The sequence below is a fragment of the Pholis gunnellus genome (genome assembly GCF_910591455.1).
Source record: "Pholis gunnellus genome assembly, chromosome: 16".
Classification (NCBI taxonomy): Eukaryota; Metazoa; Chordata; class Actinopteri; order Perciformes; family Pholidae; genus Pholis; species Pholis gunnellus.
The window spans coordinates 5670714-5690689 of NC_136543.1; the positions used below are offsets into that span (position 1 = coordinate 5670714).

General features: G+C 45.5%; 1 protein-coding gene across 1 annotated transcript in view; it reads left to right on the top strand.

Moving 5' to 3' along the window:
• The window catches only part of epha10 (EPH receptor A10), a gene marked incomplete at both ends in the record, with an annotated part of 131647 nt that overhangs the window by 62114 nt on the left and 49557 nt on the right, over positions 1-19976 (top strand). Inside the window, one exon of the mRNA XM_079176719.1 lies at positions 16135-16290. Coding sequence (XP_079032845.1) covers positions 16135-16290 — 156 coding nt within the window. The remainder of the gene's footprint in view (positions 1-16134; positions 16291-19976) is intronic.

The window sequence follows — 19976 nt, forward strand, 5'->3', positions numbered from 1 at the left end:
CTCCCGACTTTGGGATATTTCTGTGCTCAGTACAAAAATAACTTGATCATAAAGGAAATACACAAAGTAGATCACCGTGAAGCAAGGTGTTGGATCGATGCCGCATACAGTTTTGGCTGTACGGAGAACAATGACTTGAACTGTGTAGTAATCACTGTAGCCTTTTCTTCCAGCGGTGCCCCGACAGCGAGGCTTATTTAGAAATACACAGAGAGAGAGGGAGAGATATATCGAACCACTCTGCACACACACAGACGCACCTACACTCACAGTCCACTTCGGCTCGCCTCCCAGCAATAGAGAGCTCCGAGTGTGGAGGGTGCGAGCCAACAGGAGAAGCAGGGATTGGGGGAGTGAAGAGGAAAGCACAACAAATGCAAAGGGAGGGCTGCTTGCTGCAGCGCTTCAGGGGGAGGACAAATCGATACGCTCGCACACACAACACTCCCACGCAGCAGCGAAATAATGCTGCTAGTTTGTCTTGCCTTCTCCCTCGGTGACCTCTGTCATCTTTTACACGCTGTCTGGAAGAGTTTATTCTTCTTTTGCGAAATTAAAACAATCATTTCTTTTCTAAACTCCAACATTTTTTGTATTGGCTGGTGAGACAAAATTGACACATTCAATCTGTAGTTGTGTGCACATGGTTTGCTCTGGGAAACGCATCTTTCGTAACAATACGGCAGCACAGATTTTTTTGTGAGCACTATGTGAAGGTCAAAGGTGCGGTATCGATTACACACAGAGCAGTCAGTGGTTCTGCAGCCCATGCTGCTACGGTAAAGCTGCATGTTTCAGTGTTGGACAGTTTTAGCTCCAGTCGTGGCCAATGGCTGTTGCTAAGTAACTTGACTGTATGCCAGCGTTTATTTAGATAATTGGCCTTCCCCCCCCCCCCCCCCCCCCTCGCACTGCCAGCAACGAGGCAGCCGGAGAGGAACTTGGAGTGTTTCAGCTGCTGCGTCTGAACCTCACCACGTCTGCAGCTGAAGACTGAATGCATCAAAAATGCTGCTGTTTACAAAGCGGTCCCACTCCAAAGGCCTTCTCCAAAATGTGCCCAATAATGTAGTCGAACTAGTATACCCGCCGTTTTCACTGGTCAGTGCTTTAATGGTGCGTTCACACAGCCCTCATCAATTTGTCCAGTTGGGGAAATGCGCATGATTTTCCAGTCATTTGCCTTCAGTCATTTATTCATGAATAAATACCTGAAATGAGTCAAAGCCAATGATTATTTACTTCACTGCAGGCTGTTAACAGTACAAGCCAGGCATAAACGTTGCTGTTCTTGTTAGCGGCCTAGACCTTGACAATCATACGGGTACGCAATAATTAAGATAAATGGGAAAATATGATTAGGCGAGCACGACACAGCTCATACTGAAAACTCCTGATTCTGATGTGTAATATTGTACATTGTATTTTGAGTGTGAGGTCTACTTCCTGAAATTGAACATTTCTGAACAGTTTTCGCTCCCCAGCGAAGGTAAAAATCTTTTAACATTCGCTCGTGTCGTGTCCCTCTTAGGCATTTACGTAGTCAAATCTGATTGGACAGTCTTGCCCATTGTCGACTGATTGTCAAATCATGTTTAGTTCTTTTTCCTCTCCGTTTAAGCTTTACCTTTTTTCGAAAAGTAGTATGATTGGCTGAGATACTTGAGACTATTGCCTAGCTGTTGTTTCAGAATAATAGACATGGTTTGGACAGCACTGCATAGACACACACACACACACACACACACAAACGCTGTCCAAAGTGCTAAAACGGAGTGACAGACACTGTTTCTTAGCCTTCTTGCTTTCTGTGGTTGTAAGTGAACTTTCGGCCCTAATTCCATTTTCTCCACCCCGACAGGGAAGTGGAGGGAGAGAGAGAGAGAGAGAGAGAGAGGGAGAGAGAGAGAGAGAGAGAGAGAGAGAGAAGCTGCAGGCCAAGATGCTGCTCCGATGGTCCCACAAATTCGGGTTGTGCAACTTAGTCTACTTGATGATTTATTCACGCACACAAAGGAGTTTGGTTAAAAGCACAACTTATTTTCATTAAATAGTATTATTAATAGACTGCTGTTTAACAGCCTATTTCAACATTTTTCGATGGTATCTAACCAAAACAGGCCGTGCATCCTGATTTATTGGTAACAGCAGCCCCAGAAAGCCCTGAAGGAATCATCTTCTCTTTCATAACCGTAACTTTTCCGCCACCGCTGCGATTCGACTGTGAGATTGGAAATCAAGTCGGGGTCATTAGATCGAATCCTTGAATAGTTGACTATTTGGGGTCATCCCTAGCAGTCATGATGGAGAACATTGCTTTATAATGAAGTGAAACAGAGGCAGTCGAGGAACACTTTTACCAACTAAGTGGTAACGGCAGCGATGCGAATGTGCAGCAGGACCGAGTTACAGGCCGGTTTGACCGGAGCGCCTCGTGTCCGTGTTTGATTGTAACCGGTGCCGACAGCCACGGCGGCGCGGCTGTCTGGTCTGAGAATGGTAACATGAGCCACCGTGCCATTAATGCCTCTAAGTGACTGCCTTGTCAACGGGCAGTCTGACAAGTCTTATGTTTGAAACTGAAGTCTCTGAAATGTATCGACCGGGGTATTAAGGATTTGTGGCACTTGATTAGAAGAAGCTAATGAGTCGGCTAGTGTTCATCATGGATCACCCCGGAGGTTTTGCACTGGCACGATGACAGAAATGATGAACCAAAAAGCTTTTATGGACCGAAAAAATGATTGATGCGCTCTCACTGCACTCACGACTGATGTATCGAAAACTTTACAGCCTCAGCACTTTCCTTTTGATTGTTCGCCCACCATTTTTGAAGTACAGTCCGGCCGTGCTGCAAGTCTCCGGCCACCTGTTTGTCTACTTCGCCTACCTGCTCCAAGCCGAGACTCACCGCCGCTCTCTGCCTGTATCGAGGCAGCACAGAGCGCCGCAAAGCGAGTCTCGCAACGTCTGTTGCATCTTCAGCGCGATTCTCTGCTCCGTTTGACCGGTTGTTTTTGGGCAGTGAGGCCTCTTTTAAAGCACAGACTGTAAGCATCGCTCTCCTCTACAAATGGCTCACTGAGTCGGATGCTCTCGGCCCGCACCAGAGACCCTCGCGGACTAGGCACACGTAGGCACACACGCGCACGCGCACACACACACACACAAAGCAAGGAGTGAGCACACACTCGCGAGGAATGAACACATGCGATGTAATGCTTCTTGAGTCACTTTACTCTATGACTCACTGTCTGGTTCAGTCTGTCTCCACATGCTGCAGCGTCTGGACCATAATTCCCAGCTCAGACCTCGGCGGAGTATTCCGAGAGTCGTGTGCGTATGCGCGTGTGGACGCGTTTGCTCGCATGCCAGCAGGGAGATTGCACTCGGGGAACGAACAAACACGCAGTCATTCATAGATTTATATTTTAGATGACGTTCCTCCTCTGTGAACTTGGGGGTGGGGTTCAGAACAGAGTGTGTTGTGACAGAAAAGAGCTTCTGTCGGGGGGGGGGGGGCAACAAACGAGATGCAAAGAGCGTTCTTGAAGTATAAAAAATCTGAACAAAAGCGAATGTGTTGGGCCGAGGCTGACAGAAAAAAAAGAGGAGGAACAAAGATTTCAATTTCTGTCCGTCTCCCGTTTTCTAACCCCCCCCCCCCCCCCCCATTTCGTTAACTTGCACCCCCATTCTTCATCCCTACTTCCCTCCATCCCTTAATTGCTTGACGTCCATCCCCTGACTCCACGTGACGCCATCTTGCATGTCTTAATTAAATGGCTGCTTTGAAGGAGGGAGGCATTGAGTGAATGAAGGGGGGGGGGATTAATGAAAGAAGAGTCCGTTAATTAACCAACAAGGTCAAGGCCGCTTTACCTTCACAGCTTAATTGCGGCCCCTGATTGTGTTGCAGGTCCTCATTTTTTATTAAAACAGCGGGCGGACTAAACTGCGTTGATTGTCGGTGTTGAGTGTTTGTGTGTAACAAGTGTGTATTTTATTAATCAGGGTTTGGATACATTGTACATATAGACACAATCATTTGTTTAAGGAAAGAATTGGTGCATAAGTGTCTTGTGTGTTATATTTGTGTTTACATGTCGTTATGCACAAGCAATCTCCTTTTTTAGGAATTTGGGAAGAAGAGAATCTGACTGTTTATTTTGATTATTATAATTTTTGATGAAACTTGCACATAAACACCAATAAAGAAATCTAGGTGAAAATTGGATTTTAGAGATACAATTGGCACTGCAAACATTACAACAGATTTTCTTCTTTGTTTTTTTTACTCTCTCTGAGGGACTCTGGTGCATAATCAGCAGCTCATTTGCATTTCTTCTCGCCTTTTTATTAGGGGAAGTATTTTCTGAGCCGTGATTGTCGCAGGAAGACCTTGTTGACTATAAACTGCTGTGATCTTGCAGCAAGCAACACAATCGTTTTTGGATGCTGGGAGACCAAAAATCCTGCTGAAAATCGATTTAGATTTGGCCATTTTTCACTGGAAGTCGTTAAAAGCCAAAAAACGATGGGATCTCTCTCTTAAAGTGTGTCGTCCGTGTTCGTGTGTGCCTGTTTTGATCCCGGTCATGTAGCTCGGCCATTGAAACCAGTGGGAGGGGTCGGACAATCGGCCCACCTCATCGGTCTCCTTGATAGACCAACTGTTCCTCATCACATGGGGTCTTCCACACACACACATATCCACACACCCTCCAAAAACATTTTAGCTGTTGTATGCTCTGACCGTGACTCCCCCCACCACCACCACCACCACTCCAGTGAAGACACTTAATCGGCCTTATGGTCCAAGTGACCCCCCTACCGCTATCTCCATCCATCTCTGCAGCCGCTCAGCGTTTTATTAACTTCGGATCAGGACGCTGGATCTCAAATGTCGCAGGGAATGAGTGATGATCAGGGACTAGGTCTGCCTTAGATGGTCAGCTGAACACGGGACTTCACCGTGCAGAAGTCATGGAAACCTGAACGGACTTAACGTTTTACAACGGGCGAAACGTGTGCCTGTAACATCTAAAATGAATAGTTAATGTCATGTCGTTATAGAGTGCTGATCTGGTATTCAGTGTTTTAGCAGTTTAGCGAAAAGAAGGATCCCTGTTGCTATTTGGGACAAATGCCAACACACATTCTCAAGATTGTAAAATATCTTTAATGCGTTCTTCCCTAAACCTTCTGACATTCTTTTTAATATCTGTATTGAATATATGCCTCAGGAGAGCAGAACCTACGTTCTATGTTTCTATGTTTATTTTGAAAGTGATGCTACTTGACATTTATAGAACAAATCCTATGATTTGAGAAGCCAAACGCAACACCTGCTGAAATAACTTGTTTGTGTAGGCATGAAATGGAAAAACGATCGACTCTCAGAGACTCTGACCTCCGAGATTTGACCTCTTGGCTGTGGTTAACACATACAGGTCGGGTGTCCAATGAGGGTCAGGCAGGTGAATCGAGTGAGTCATTCACTGCGTTTGCCAGTGCGTGCATGACAGAGCAGAGCAAAAAGAAGTGAGGTCAAGCTAACTCAAACTGAGTGACGGGAAAAATAAACACCTACGATGTAACACAATGCGATGCAATAGCTCTGCATTAAATACTGCCAATATTTCTTTGTCTTGGCTGGTGCGTTTTGAGCAGGCGGCAACCTCCGGTCCTGTCGAGTGAAGCCGATGCAGAAGTGTCTCCGGTTGCACAAAGAAGTCCGATTGTATTGAAGTCTATGAGAAAATGACTCTACTTCTCTCTTGATTTATTACCTCAGTAAACATTGTGAACATGAGTTTATGGTCTCAATCTCTAGTTTCAAGTCTTCTTCAATACAGCATGTTGTTCATTCAGTACATTATGGTCCATTTCGAGTCAAATAGACCATAAAGCAGAGTATGCTTTAGGGCGGGATTACTGTGATTGACAGGTCGCTGCTGCTACCAAGAGCCATATATGGCGTCACTACGTCACTCCTGTGCATTCCTAATATTGTAACTTCCGGTTCCAAAGTAGTCACCCACTTTAAATGCTATCAGCCGCCTGAATGGCTGTTATCAGCGGCCATCACTACCGCTGTGATGCTTCAAACTGCACCTGCCACGTTGTGAAAGTGAAACTAGATGATTTGAGTTTCAGACAACAAAAACTGCTTGGTGCGGAAAAGATTGTGGTTTGGGTTCAAATGAGTAGCCTTGTTACACGGCCGATGTAAGTTGGCATTAGTGAAGTATGTAAGTAGCGTAACAAAAGTACGGTAATATAAGTCGAGGCCTACTTTTGGCTTCACAGGGGATACAAGCTGACTTCCTCCCTCGCTCCCAACATAATTAGTACGACCTATAGAGGTTGACGTCGTCTTCTTGTGTTCGTACAGGTGATCAACAACAGGCCGCTTCTAAATCATATCATGAGGCTGATAACCCATGATGATGATGAACACTTTGAAGCGGGTGACTTTGTGAATGATGTGCATTGGACTGCATCGCTTTAAAACACGTTTCTAACACGTTCTCTTCTTCATTTGCATATTTGGAGGTACAAAAATAGAAACACGCTTCAAAATAATTGAAAACCAGTAGAACATGATCTGCAAAAGTATTGTAGAGGACAGTGTCAAGAAACACAATTTGTAAGTTTCACAAGGTTGTATTTATTGCAAGACTGCTGTATCGGAACTCATTACAATTATCAGCAGATGGTGGTTCGCTCTCCATAGAGTCTGTCAGAAGACTAATGTTTGCTGCTAGAATTTGCACCTCTAATCCCCTCGCTACTGTGTGTAGGTGTGCCGGCGTAAGCACACGCTTCTTCCATTCACACAATCGGCACTAATATGCTGTAAAAGATGCACAGCGCCCTCGTATAGGCCATCATATACATAATTACTCTGCATAAGCACACAAAGATATACACCTCTCCCCTATCCTGGTCCCCTCTAAGTGATTCTAATAGGTGTGTCTTGCAGAGTTGAGGAGCTATCCGATTACCCTTGACCTCCTCTCGTTTATCAATTGGCCGAGACACTAGATTGAATGAACTTCTCTACATTTTTCTCGCTCTCTCTGTCTCTCTGTTCTCCTCCGCTGCGCTGTACTTAAGGATACGCAGCGGCGCTCATCCATCTGCACTCTTGGGAATGGAATTTATCAGGCCGTTTTGTCTATATCTGGGTCACGGTCTTTATAGAAAGTGGCTGGTTCGGATGAGGCAAATGAAAATGGAACGTCATTAGCAAGTCGCGAATCATTCAAGTTCACATCCCAGATTTGAATAGCGGATTTTATTTTTGAAAGAATCAAATGAAATCGGCGTGTCACAACAGACTGCAGGCTGGAGATTATGCTCGGTAATTTCCATAACCAGGCCATATTCAGCACACACACGCACGCAAATAAGGGGTCTGCAAGGAAACCAAAAACATCTCCTTCTCTCCATATCCTCCCTAATGCGTCCACCAGTGAATGTGATTAGCTTCCAGTTGCATATTTTATTAGATGTTTAGGGAATGTAAGATCCAGGCGTACGTGTCACAGTGAATTATGATCTGACTCGACTGCAACAAGCACATTTCTTTTTTGTTTTCTCTCCCTCCGGGTTCTGGTTTTTATTTCGCATCCCTCATAAAAACACACAAATTGACAGCATTTTCATTCAATTTTTCACAACTGTGGTTGTGCTCGCAGTGCAGACATGCTGTCGACATTTTATAACATGAAAGAAATTGCACGTAGTGAAGAATGACATTGCCACTGCAAATAGGGAGAGATGTAAGTGTCTAAAAGGCTGCCGTGTGTACAGTATAACCTTCAGCAGCGTTACAAATCAATGTTACTTCTCTTACCTAAGCTTATCTTCCCTCTCAGTTTGAGGGAGGAATTGTGTTTTTGGTGGAGTATGACAGGCGGGAGAGACGGTGTGCACACATGCACGTAAACACACACGCACACACACACACGCGCGCGCAGCATGGCAGTTCAAAAAAAGCAGAACATTGAATCTCATTTTGTGAGCGCTCGACCTGAAATTGCCTGACATTCACATGCAAACATGTTTGCAGACTTGCGGCTGATGTGGTTATAATGTAACCCTACTTTTGCTCAAATGCACACACTAACACACACACACACACACACACACCGATCCTCGCTTAATTCATTTTTGTACAGCGTTTTACCGTCTTTCTCCCAAACCTCTTTTCACCTGTTCCTCATCTGTGTCCTTCAGCCAGAGGAGCCGTGTCTTGTCGGTCCACTTTGGACTCGATGTTGGATTTTTAGACACCGGTGCTGCTGTGCAGTCTGCAGGGTGTTTGTGTCTGCGTACACGCATTAGTATTTTGAGACGTGATGTCTGAGTGTGCGACCCAAATGTGTCTTGTTTTTTTCGCCACACGCAATGTGCTTGCATGCAGGGTGCCATGTCACCAGGACAGGCACGGACATATATGTGTCGCCTGCGTGGTTGAGCTAAATGGAAGCCATCAATCACACACACACACACACACACACACACACACACACACACACACACACACACACACACACAAGGGGAAACAAAAACATGGCGCACTTCAACGCGGCGACCACTGGACAAGGGTGATGATTCCCACAAAAAAGCGTCTCACAATGATTTCAAAGTCAGTCTGCGAGGTTTGAGGCTGCGAGGCAGCAGCCATGATGACTACAATCAGCAGAAGGCTGATGCTGGGATTTCAGGCCTCCAATACAGTGGAGGTGTTTTTTAATATGGAGGATGCTCCAAGAGTCTGATATTGATGGTAAACCCCCATGCATGTGAGGAAAACATAACGGGTTAATGGGCAGGAGGCAGACAATGAAAGGACAAAGTTCAGCCTCGTCTTCAAGGTCAAACCCCCAAACATATGAGCCCATTGACGCTCACTCCGGATAAGAACACGTGAAATGTGAATGAACAGGGCACGTGTGTGTCTGTGAGAGGAGGAGACAAGGCTGCGGTAATATCCTTAAATTGTTCCATCTCAATCTTTTGTTGCACGGCCTCTGATAAATCCTGTGAAGGTGATAGCTGGAGCAGAAGTAGGGATGGCGAATAATAGACCGAAAGGGAGGGAGGATGGCAGAGAGCAAACATGACGGAGGGAGGGCAGGGGGGGGGGGGGGGGGGGAGAGTGGACATGCGTTTGGCGGGGAGCAGAGCAGAGCTAAGAGCCATTTGAGAAGATGAGATGGGAGAGAGGTAAGCGTCAGAGTGACACGGGTACTAGAGAGAACGGCGACAACATAAAAGGGAGACGAGGCTCTGGCAACAGTCGGGGATCGACTTCTGTGTGTATTTGCTTGCGTATGTCGCGTTTTGTATAATCAGATGGATGGACGGCCATGACATCTTGTACAGACATTCATGGTCCCCAGAGGATGAACCAATATTTTGGTTAATGACCAAATACCCCAATAGCCAATGATGCATTGTGCTGTATTTTGGTTTATTTCCCGTGTCCTCAGTTGCTCGTCTGTTTTTGTGCGTCTGGACAAGTTTGATGTACGCCTGCGTTTTGTGTTTGATCCTCACCTGGTTCAGGTGCATTATTGTTTGTTCTTCTGTCTGGGTGGTTGCCTGTCTGTTCCCGTCTGCACCTTCTGTCTGATTTATTTAAAAAAAATACAGCACAGACCTTGCACTTTGGTGCTGTGATGTAACACAGCAGCTCTTTGTTGTGTCTGTTCTGTGATGTAACCACTCTGGTGTTTTTAGATGTACTGTGTCTGAGTGTGCGCCCGTGTGAGAAAGCCAGCGACTGAATCTGTGGGTGTTTACATTCACACGATAATTGTGTGTGGGTGTAGCTGTCGCTGTGGATACGTGCTACGTTCGGCGCTGGCAGAATTAGACTGGTCTCCGGCGTTTAGCTCGCACACAGCACCACTGACATTAATACCCCTGGCGGCGTTGTGCGCTAGTTATCCTCCTGTGTTCTCTGCGCGATGTCAGTCTGCGGTAACCAGGGCAGAACGGGAGAATGAAATGATAAAGCAGAGCGTTGACCTGAATGGCATGGCTCAGAGCTTTTCGCCCCGATTACACTGTGAGGCAGCAGCCAGTCAGTGGGTAGACTTGAATGAGGTCTTTTACTTTGAGCTGATAACAGGGATTTATGCTGTAATTCGGGGCTCGGTCATATCTTCACAGCAGCGAGACGCGCCGACAGGTTATGACACTGCATGTAGCGCGGGAGGAAATTGTTGTCTTCAAAAAGCAGTTGCTTTTTCTCATCAGTCACTTAATGTCAGCCTATAGCACTAGAAAACCAAAGACTGATGTGATGTGGTGCTTAACCACATATAAACTGTAATGACTTGGAAACATTTTTTTCAAGTACACTGTTTTGTATGAAGCCTGGCAGGGGTCATTGAGGGGGAAAAAAAAATGAGTCACACTCTCAATTTAATGATGCATGCTTCTGAATGAGCCATTAGTCATTGTAGAGACACTCATTGTCCCCAGAGAATGAAGCCTACGGACTTTGATGACCCCTTGACTTTTCATAGTGACACCATGAGGTTGACGTGTTGGTTTTTATCGATGTCTCCCACAGAACGAATTGATCCCCTGTAGACACTTAAATGCTTTGACGTCCTACATTTCATGTTGGTAAATAACAATACTTTAAAGGTGCAATGTCTAAGATGCGGACAGAATCTTAGTCTAAAACATTGTTCAGATATGTACTGAAATGAGCCCCAGCCTGTCCTATGCTGTAATGCCACTATAGAGGCCAATAGCTGATCGTTGGCGACGTTGTGGAAACCCACCCTCCGGTTCCCCCTCAGGTAAACACTGTTATCTCTGGCAGTGCTGTTGCCGTCGTTTGCACTGTTAGGACCGTTGGCTGTAAGCTGCTGGTTTAGCCGTCGCCATGTTGAGAGCCGTTTAGAGGCAATGCTTCTGATCTCGTATTTAGTCTCCTTGTCCAGTGTGGTCCAAATCCAATCCTCTTCGGCCAAAGTCCCATTTGTTAGAACTGGTACTTTGGCTGGGGTCTGGATTCATACAGTTCAATCCAATTTCAACTGGTTCAATTCAGTCGGACTCATCTGGGCGCCATAATCTCACCATCTCACAGTTTCATAATTTGACCCAACCTGAAACACTTCAATCAGGCATTTTTCTCCAACCCGCCTACTTCTCTGACCTGGAGATTTATTGCGTGTGTGTGTGTGTGTGTGTGTGTGTGTAAAAGAGACCTTCAAACTGTTTGATGGTAATGAGTATTCATTTTGTGGATGTTAAAGCTGCCTACCAGCAGAAGGAATTAGCATCAGAATCAGCATCATTCACGCGGAGGGCACTGATCTGAATTAAAGCCCTCTGAATTATTGATTTCCACCCACTGGGATCACTTCCCGTCTCCATTGTATCTCTCCTTCATTCTATCACCTCTTTTTCTCTCCTTTCCTCTTTTCGCTGCAAAAAACTGCCAAAAAGTGCAGAGTAAAACTGCAGCCAGAAACCTAAGAAGGACTAGATCATCTGTGTGTTTTTAGTGTTTGCAAAAGTTTTGCATGCATATTTGTGTTTATCCCTCAGTGAATGTGTGTGCATAACCATGCGGGTTAAGCTGTGTGTGTGTGTGTGTGTGTGCGTGCAAATGTCTAAAGCAAACCTCTTTTAGTGTTATTAATATTAATTAATGTGTGCTGTCAGGGAGGCGAAGAAACAATTCATTGCTCACATTTATTGTATTAAGTGCTTTGTGATTTATTAATGGGCATGTTTAAGGTTAGAGGAAAGAAAAGGAAGGGAAAGTAAGGGAAGGGCAAACCATGAATTGATTGCTCTGCAAAGACAAAAGTCTATTAAAGTAATTTGTGAGCTCATTGAAATGCGGATTCCTTGGCCTTTTTTAGTCGTTTTTATTCATTAGCTGGTGAAGCTGTTGGCATATCTCAAAGTGTCATTTTGATCATGAGCATTTTACATTCATTTATCTGATTAGACTCCATACCAAGTCTCCATATTTCTCATTTTATCCCGCCACTCACAGTCTCTCGGCAAGTACACATGCCGGACAATGTTGCATATGTTCCCACTATAGATGACCTTAATCTCACTCACCGTCACTGCTTCTAACTGTGTTTCTCATCTGTATGCGTCGCGGGTCTTAACCGCTTATCTGTTTTCTGCCTCTTGTCTTTCTGTCAAGCCGTATAAGTCCACCCCCCCCTCCCCCCTCCTCCCTGTTTGATGTCCATTCTTCGGACATTAAGTAGCCTACCGTCTCTCTGTCTCTCACACACCATCTGTCTGTCTGTCGGTGTCTCCGTCTCCCCTAACTATCTCTCGCACCAGTTGGTCTCCTGCCTCATCCTCCACCCCCACCGCCCGTATAGTCCATAGCACTTGGCATGTCGCCGCATATCTACATTATTACACCTTGAAGAAATATGTCTGTCTGTGTGTGTGTGTATGTGTGTGTGCTGCCATGTTCCATTTAATCGAGGCTCCCTGTTGGCACATAGGACAAATTGATCAGTTGGTTTGCCAGCTGTCCTGGCAGATCTCTCCTTCTGTCTCTCTATTCCTCTAACCAACCCCCCCTCTCTCTCCCTTTCTCTCCCCGACGCGCTCACTTCCAGTTTCACTTGTACGCGTACTTTGGCAAAGACGGGACGAACTAATGATTGGAGTGGTCTCCCTTACAAGCGTCTTTTTTTTTTCTCCTTCTGTTGGACGCGTTTGAGAGATCCTCCCGTTTGGCGGGCGGCCGCTGGCCCATTTTGACTGACGCGACCTTTCCTGGCACTGGCTGTTGCCGTGCCTTTCGAATGATGCCGATGCCGCGGAGAGTGATGGGCAGCGAGCGGAGCCAGCTCCTTTTGTTATCTGAGCAGCACATATTGTCTTGATACACCCCTATCATTCGACACACATTTCCAAGGTGGGCTGGCTAAACGTGTGTCCACGCTGAATTGAAGAGATAAGTCAGGACCGTGGCCAGCTGTAGCCTGCTTTTAGGCATGATAGGTATAGGGAATGTAAAAACCCATTTCTGTCCTCATAGATCTATGCATAATTCTGCCTTGATTCGGGCGCTATTCACGCTTGATGTCCTTGGCGTGGTGAGGGAAGGATAGTGGCAGCACGGTCAGGAATAAAGCGAGTCTACTCCATTGCCGCTTCACAGGGTGTGTGTGTGTGTTTCTGTTATGTCCCCATGCTTGGCTATGCTGTGAGCTGAAAGCGAGAGGCTTTTCTCTGTGTAATGACAGACATTAGAAAGTCGATTACAAGGTTCTTACAGCCTCGGATACGCAGGCGCACACACACGCATACGCAGGGCGCAAAAACACACTCGCACACACTGTGAGCCAGGAGAGGATGACAAGGCCTGCTAATCGATGTGTGATGGCAGGCCTTTTGTGTGTGTGTGTGTGTGTGTGTGTGTGTGTGTTCTGTAAAGGAGACGGGATAACAGAGGGCCCCCTTCATTATTGTCCTTGTGTCTTGATGAACGTTCGTAAGGCAACAGCAGCTTTGTGTGCGTCTTTGCACCCGGTGCGAATACCTCACCCGTCCCGTCTCACACACTGTCCTGTTTGTCTCCTCCCCGCATAATTGACTGGGCTCTAGTGTGACACAGCGCCAGCGGTGGGAGATGTATTTTCTCCACAAAACTCCACTCGCTGTTTAGCCGAAGTTCCAGACCTCTAAATCTCTGCTCACGCCTCAAATTCTGCCACACAATTCAAATGGGTTTCTCGAAAGGCTGCTTAACAACAAAGATAGCTGACTCGCATTGCTAACATTAGCCAATGATTTATGCAACTCAGTTGGCTAGCTTGCGGATATTAGCCAGCCGGAAGGGAAGCCTCACCGTTGCCTCGCTCAGAGGCCGTCCTCACCGGCCATAACGAAAGTCAGGCGTCCAGCGGTAACCACAGTTTGTTGCTCTCAGTACCGCAGTTTCAGGAGAGTCTCAGACATCTACAAATTGATTGAAAGGCTCTTTCTAGAGCCAGTGTTTGGTTTGTCCCTTATGGGATACTGTAGAAACATGGCGGTGCAACAACGCAGACTTCCACGAAGAGGACCAGCCCTTTGTGTTGATATGAAGGGCTCATTCTAAGCTAATGAAAACACGATTCTTAGTTTCAGGTGATTATCCACTAATGAAAACATAGTTATGAATGTTATATTCCGTTTCTGTGAATAGATTCATTAAAATGCTGCACACTGGCCCTTTCATTATTTGTCTTCTCTTTGTCTTTTGGTTCCAAGTGTCCAGTAGTGAGCTTGCTCCTTGAGGTGTCCTCCCAGAGGGAACAGATGGATTTTTGTGTTGTAGAAGTCTTCAACTCTGCGTCATCATCTATTAAGTTCTTATATCACGCCACTTCATTGGGCATTGTCACTTCTATAACAATCAAATTATCTTTTGGTGAATAACATGGATTCTCATTATGAACTGTGATTCTTTATAAACTTGATGAAGTTAACGCGCTCACTGTAAACTCGCTAACCTAGTCTCTGTTAAGAGGATGCATCAGGCCCAAGTCACAGAAACCACCTAACAAGAAGCCCCGACTGCATAATGAGATGGTAACAAAACGGCCAATCAAATGCCTGGATGTCTGCACGGATAGGGAAGCTCGTTGAAGGTTGTGTGTTTTTAATAAGAGGATGGAGAGTGGGGAAAAAAAAGAGAGAGGTGCAGATGAGAGAGAGGCCAGGAGGAGAGAAAAATAGAATGCAATCAGAAGAGAAAAATAAAAGTGTTAAGAGTGGGAAAGGGATAAGAGAGACAGACATATTAGCAGAATAGAAAGAGATCCGAGGAGAGGGAGGCAAAGAGGGCGAGAGCAAACCAGAGCTGTTAATGTAGCCCCGCTGTTTAGAATACAGTCTCAGAAGAGAGGAGAACAGCGCCTCGGCTGCCTGATTTCACACCCATTATCACCTGCTACAACGGCAAATGAAAGTGCGTAGAGGGCGGGTGTAAAATAACCTGTTTGTGAGTGTGTTTTTACGTAAGCGTGTCACACATGCATTGGCGGGCTTCTGTTGCTCGGTGTTCATTCTTGTGTGCCAGCACGTGTAAGATCACGAGTGCTCATCCGCCCCGCCCACATTCTCACGGTTCGTATCGTCTCTCATACTGCATGTAGATTAGTTTGATGGCTGTAGAGGGAGATGCTTTTCAAAACTGGTAAATAAAGTTGGATATGTGAAAATCAAATTTTGGCCCCAAATCAAATTTAGCAGTGGCTGCGCATTTGCCTCGGCTTGTTTTGCGCTCGCCTCGCCGGTTCAGTCCAGTAGCAGGCCACTGCACACGTAATGTGAGAATTGTGTTTGTCACATGGGTTCAGCCAAAGTATCCACTTCTTTTCTCCTCTAATCCTACTTTTTTTTTTTTTTCTCGTCTCCCTCTGGACTCGCTTCCTATTTTTCTCCCCATTCATTCTTAATTTTCTCTCTCATGAATTGAAAGAGAGATTTTTTTTTTTCCGTAGGCTTTGAAATGCTGCCGTGCTTGGTGTCGTGCTGGAGCTTCTGTGCCAGGAAGTGAAAATGCATGTTATATAAAAAATGCTTTGGATTTTTTTTCTTTTTAAAGAGGTTGAGAATTTGTATTAGCTGTCCTGTTGAGATATAACTACGGAAGCCCCGAGGGACAAGTGAGAAAAAAAAAAAATCCATTTATAAAGTCGGAGCTAAATTCTTAACGGCTAAAAAAGAATAAAAATTGTCGGCACTTCAGCCTCTTGTGGCCGAAAATTAGTATTACAATAACAAACACTCATTATCCTGAGAAAATAACAGGTGAAAAGAAGTTACTACTGATTTTTTTTACTTGTTCTTAAGCCAAAAGAAACTATTTAGATCAGACTTAGAAGATGGATTGCTAAACTATTTGTTCACGCTCGCCTCTCAGGACCTTCGGAAATATCTCATGGTCTCAAATTTCTTTTACACAATGATGGGTGATTAATGCGTTCATCCCCTGTGCAGACATCTCCTGAAAATATGGGTTTCAATGCGTTTTCCTTTCGGGGAAGCTGGAATCATCGATTAATCACATTGTTTTTGCACACATCTAATGTGCTATGTTTCCGTGTGCTCTTTTACCAGCGTGTCCCCGAGGCTCCTACAAGATGTCCTCCAGGCAGCAGGAGTGTTTTCCCTGCCCGGCCAACAGCGTCTCAGAGGAGGAAGGATCTGTGGTGTGTGTGTGTGAGGAGGACCACTTCAGAACCCCAATGGACACCCCCTCAGCACCGTGCACAAGTAAGAAGATGATATGTGTTTTATATTTGTGTGTGGATCTCTATCGCACCGTATCGCTCGCGCACTCCTTCATCGAGACATTTTTTGCATTAAGCGAGCAATTTCATGTTTGTGAGCCAATCATTATCACGCCCACCCGTTCAGCCTCTCGTCTATCTGCCCTCATCGTCTGCCTCTTTATCCTTAAAGACCACTTTTACCCGTCCTTCACCCCGAACCTTTTATCCCCCCTCCCCCTTTTTTTCATCTCGTCGCCTCTTCGTCTGACCTGCACCCACCTCCCCTGTCCTCTGTCTGGCCATCTATCTTCATCCTCCCATCTCTCCAGCTCGTCCTCCTCATCCCATTTCCATGTCTCATCTCGCCCAACCTTCACCTCTCCTTCCCCTCGTACCCTCTCCTCTATTGCATCCCTTTCAGGACGAAAAACCCACCCAAAAAACACGCCAGCTCTTTCCTTTAATCATCCCTGGAACAAGTCCGGAATCAAAAACGAGAGACAGGCGACGCGCCTTGTGCTGCTCTATTGATGATAAAGTTGTGAGTTGGTCAAAGAGTTTTTTGTTTTTTTCTTTTTACAGCTACAAGCTCAAAGGGTTTTTTTCCTCTCATTTCCCCTTGATTGCATCAGTAAACACAGAACGTTTGCTGCCGTTTGAGCGAGAGTTAAAAAGTGGGGATTCATTTTGAGTAATCAGTCTCAGATGTTGCATATCTTTGGGGTGTCAGATAAATCCAGTTCTTGTTTGACAAAATCTTCAGAGTGGATCTTCCATATGGGAAACATCCTCATGTTATTTCATGTTTTAAGGTGGACTCCCCGCCTCCTCCTGACCTGTGCTTTCATCTAAGAGTATACACACATTATGTGTCCATCCACTGCCTCTTAGCCTTTATCCCTTTGAGCACCCACCCATCATTCAGCCCCTCCTGCCGTCCCTCTTAACATTAGGTCCACATTACGTATTTATCCAAAAAGCCCATTACCCGCGTTTTCTCTATCGTTTTGCTCAACCTTGTACATTCACTCCATATTCCACCGCCTTTTCATCCTGGCATTACAGACCCATTTTCTGCCGTACATTCATTACCCCCCCCCCCCCCCCCTCCACCGGACCACCCCGTCTTATTCCGACCCCCTCCACTCTTCCTTTTTGACCCTTGACCATGCATTTCCCTGCCCTCTCTCTCTCTCTCTCAATCTGCCATCTTTACTTAACCGCTCATCACTCTCTTCCTGCCGATTGCCTCTTTGCATTTCCCTCCCTCTTCAGGCTTTTCGTCCGCGTGTGTTATCACCCCCATTCTTCTTCCCTCTTACAAACGGAAATCTGGTCCCTCTCTCCTCAAGCGACAAACTCCATGATCTCATCCTCGCATTGTCTGCGCATTATCCGCCCATCGCTCACCTCTTACCTTTTCTCACCCCTATACCGAATGCCGTTCTTCTCCAATAAAGATGCACTACAAGGCCGATAAGACAAAGAGCACGCAGGGTGTAGTCCTATTGATTCCTGCATGGAGAGCAGCCTATTGATATGGCTTTGTAATTAGATGGAGGAATAATGGGCTCCATAGCCGGTGAGCAGGGCAGTAAAACCGTGGGGTCACAAGGTCTGTGCATGCGTGTTTGTGTGCATTCACACTCACATGTGTGTGTACATATGTATGTGTGTGTGTGTGTATGTGTGTGTGTGGTCATACTGTCTTTTATGGTAATTGCGTTGGAGGAGGTGTAATTACAATATTGATCGCCGAGCTCTCTGATCCCGGTGTGATAACATTTATCGCAGCCTAATGACCACATTAATTACACTATTGATTCGCTAATTATGATCATCCCCAGATTTGGCTAATCCACTGCCTGGTGCGGACGTAAAAAAGAGCGAGGAAGACTCTAGAGCTCGAAGAATGAAAGAAAAAGGGAGACATTGTTCGACGAATGAGGTTTAATATGCGCACTTTATTATCTCAGCAATTAAAGAACAATACCGGTGTAATTTCATTCTTTTCCCTTTGCCATCAATGCCCTTGAAGCACCTAAATCCTACGGTGTTTACCGCAGTTGGAAGCCTCTGCCGTCTCTTTGAAATAATAAACTCTTAATGGTTTTACGAATTTGAAACAGGTGAAAAAACATACGGCTTGTAATACTCCCCGACATGACTAATTACCATTGTTAATGACGACTATTTACAAATGTTCCACTACAGCACATTAGATATTTTCATGTGACGGTGGTTGAGGCAAAGTAAAACTTTGGAAGCAGTGAAAGAAAACGTGTCACTGGGGACACAGAAATATGTCTTTGTTTTCAGAGTGGAACTACCGCTGACAGGACCGCAGTGGTAATGATTGTAGCATAATAACTATAAGAAAAAATATATGTATATTCAAGTAATACACAATGTTTGTCAATGTGCGCGTCTGCAAATGGATTTTTTTAAAACAGTGGGAGCCGATGCCTTCCAGGAGGAAGGATAAAGTTGCAGCATAACAGTTTTGACTTTTGACTCTGAGAAATGCATAAATGCAGACTTAATGGCTATAGTGTAAAACACATCCGGAGCTAGTGTGGATTTGCTTCATGACATCTTGAACTTATTTAGAATGAACATGTTATTCACTGTACATGTGAATCTCTGGTCATGATACTTAACCCCATTATAATACGGTACAAATCTCACATGTCTGTGATCTAATTCTTTTCTAAGAGGGGGGAGCAGATACAGGCTACTGAAGAAATCTGTCTTTGGCTAAAGTTAGCTAGCTAACCATGCTTGCCAACAGAGTACATATATATAGAAATTGCAATTATATTCCTGCTTGTCCAAAACAAACAAAGTTTTTCATATCGTCTCAAAACTTCTCCAGTCAAACATACCTGCGTTCAATCCTTTTTGTACACAGAAAAAACATGACTTTGCTCGTTTACTGTCCCTCTACCGCAGCTGCTACAGCGCATACCTCTACTGTCCCCCATGGACAATGGTGTCCAACAATGGCCTCATTTTTTGACTCATTCAGATCTCCCACTTTGTTTTAGCTTCTGGCTCAGAGAGTTGCATAAATGCCGACTCTTCATAGGCTTTGATGGCAATATTCTAAATACAACATCAAGAGCAAGTTTTGATTTGCTGTGATTCAGTATGTTGGGAGGAGCAGTGGGAGCGGGAGTCAAAGAGTCCATGTGGATGGACAGGGGGACTCTGAAGACGGAGACAGATGGAGAGTGGAAGAGGGCAGAAGATGGGGAAAGAGAGGAGCAGGTTTGGGAGGTCAGGTTTTAATAGCTCTGATTTTTGAAGAGGGATCGGAGAGAAAAATGGGAAACTTCAAGAGGAAGAGGAGGCTCAGGGCCGAGAAGGCGCGAAAGGCCCAGCTGTGTCTACGTTTGATCTACGAGTAGGCGTGTTCAACACGCCGAATGCTCTCTGGGTTTATGTAACTCTGTGAGTCTGGGACGCATCTGCGGCGCATTCGACAGCACGTACACCTTCACTTATGCATTACACGGCACGCGCACGCGCACACACACACACACACACACACACACACACACACACACACACACACACACACACACACACACACACACACACACACACACACACACACACAGAGGGACACGTATTAAATTCATGGCCTTTAATGGACCTCAGCTTCATTCAGCCGGCATGTGCAAG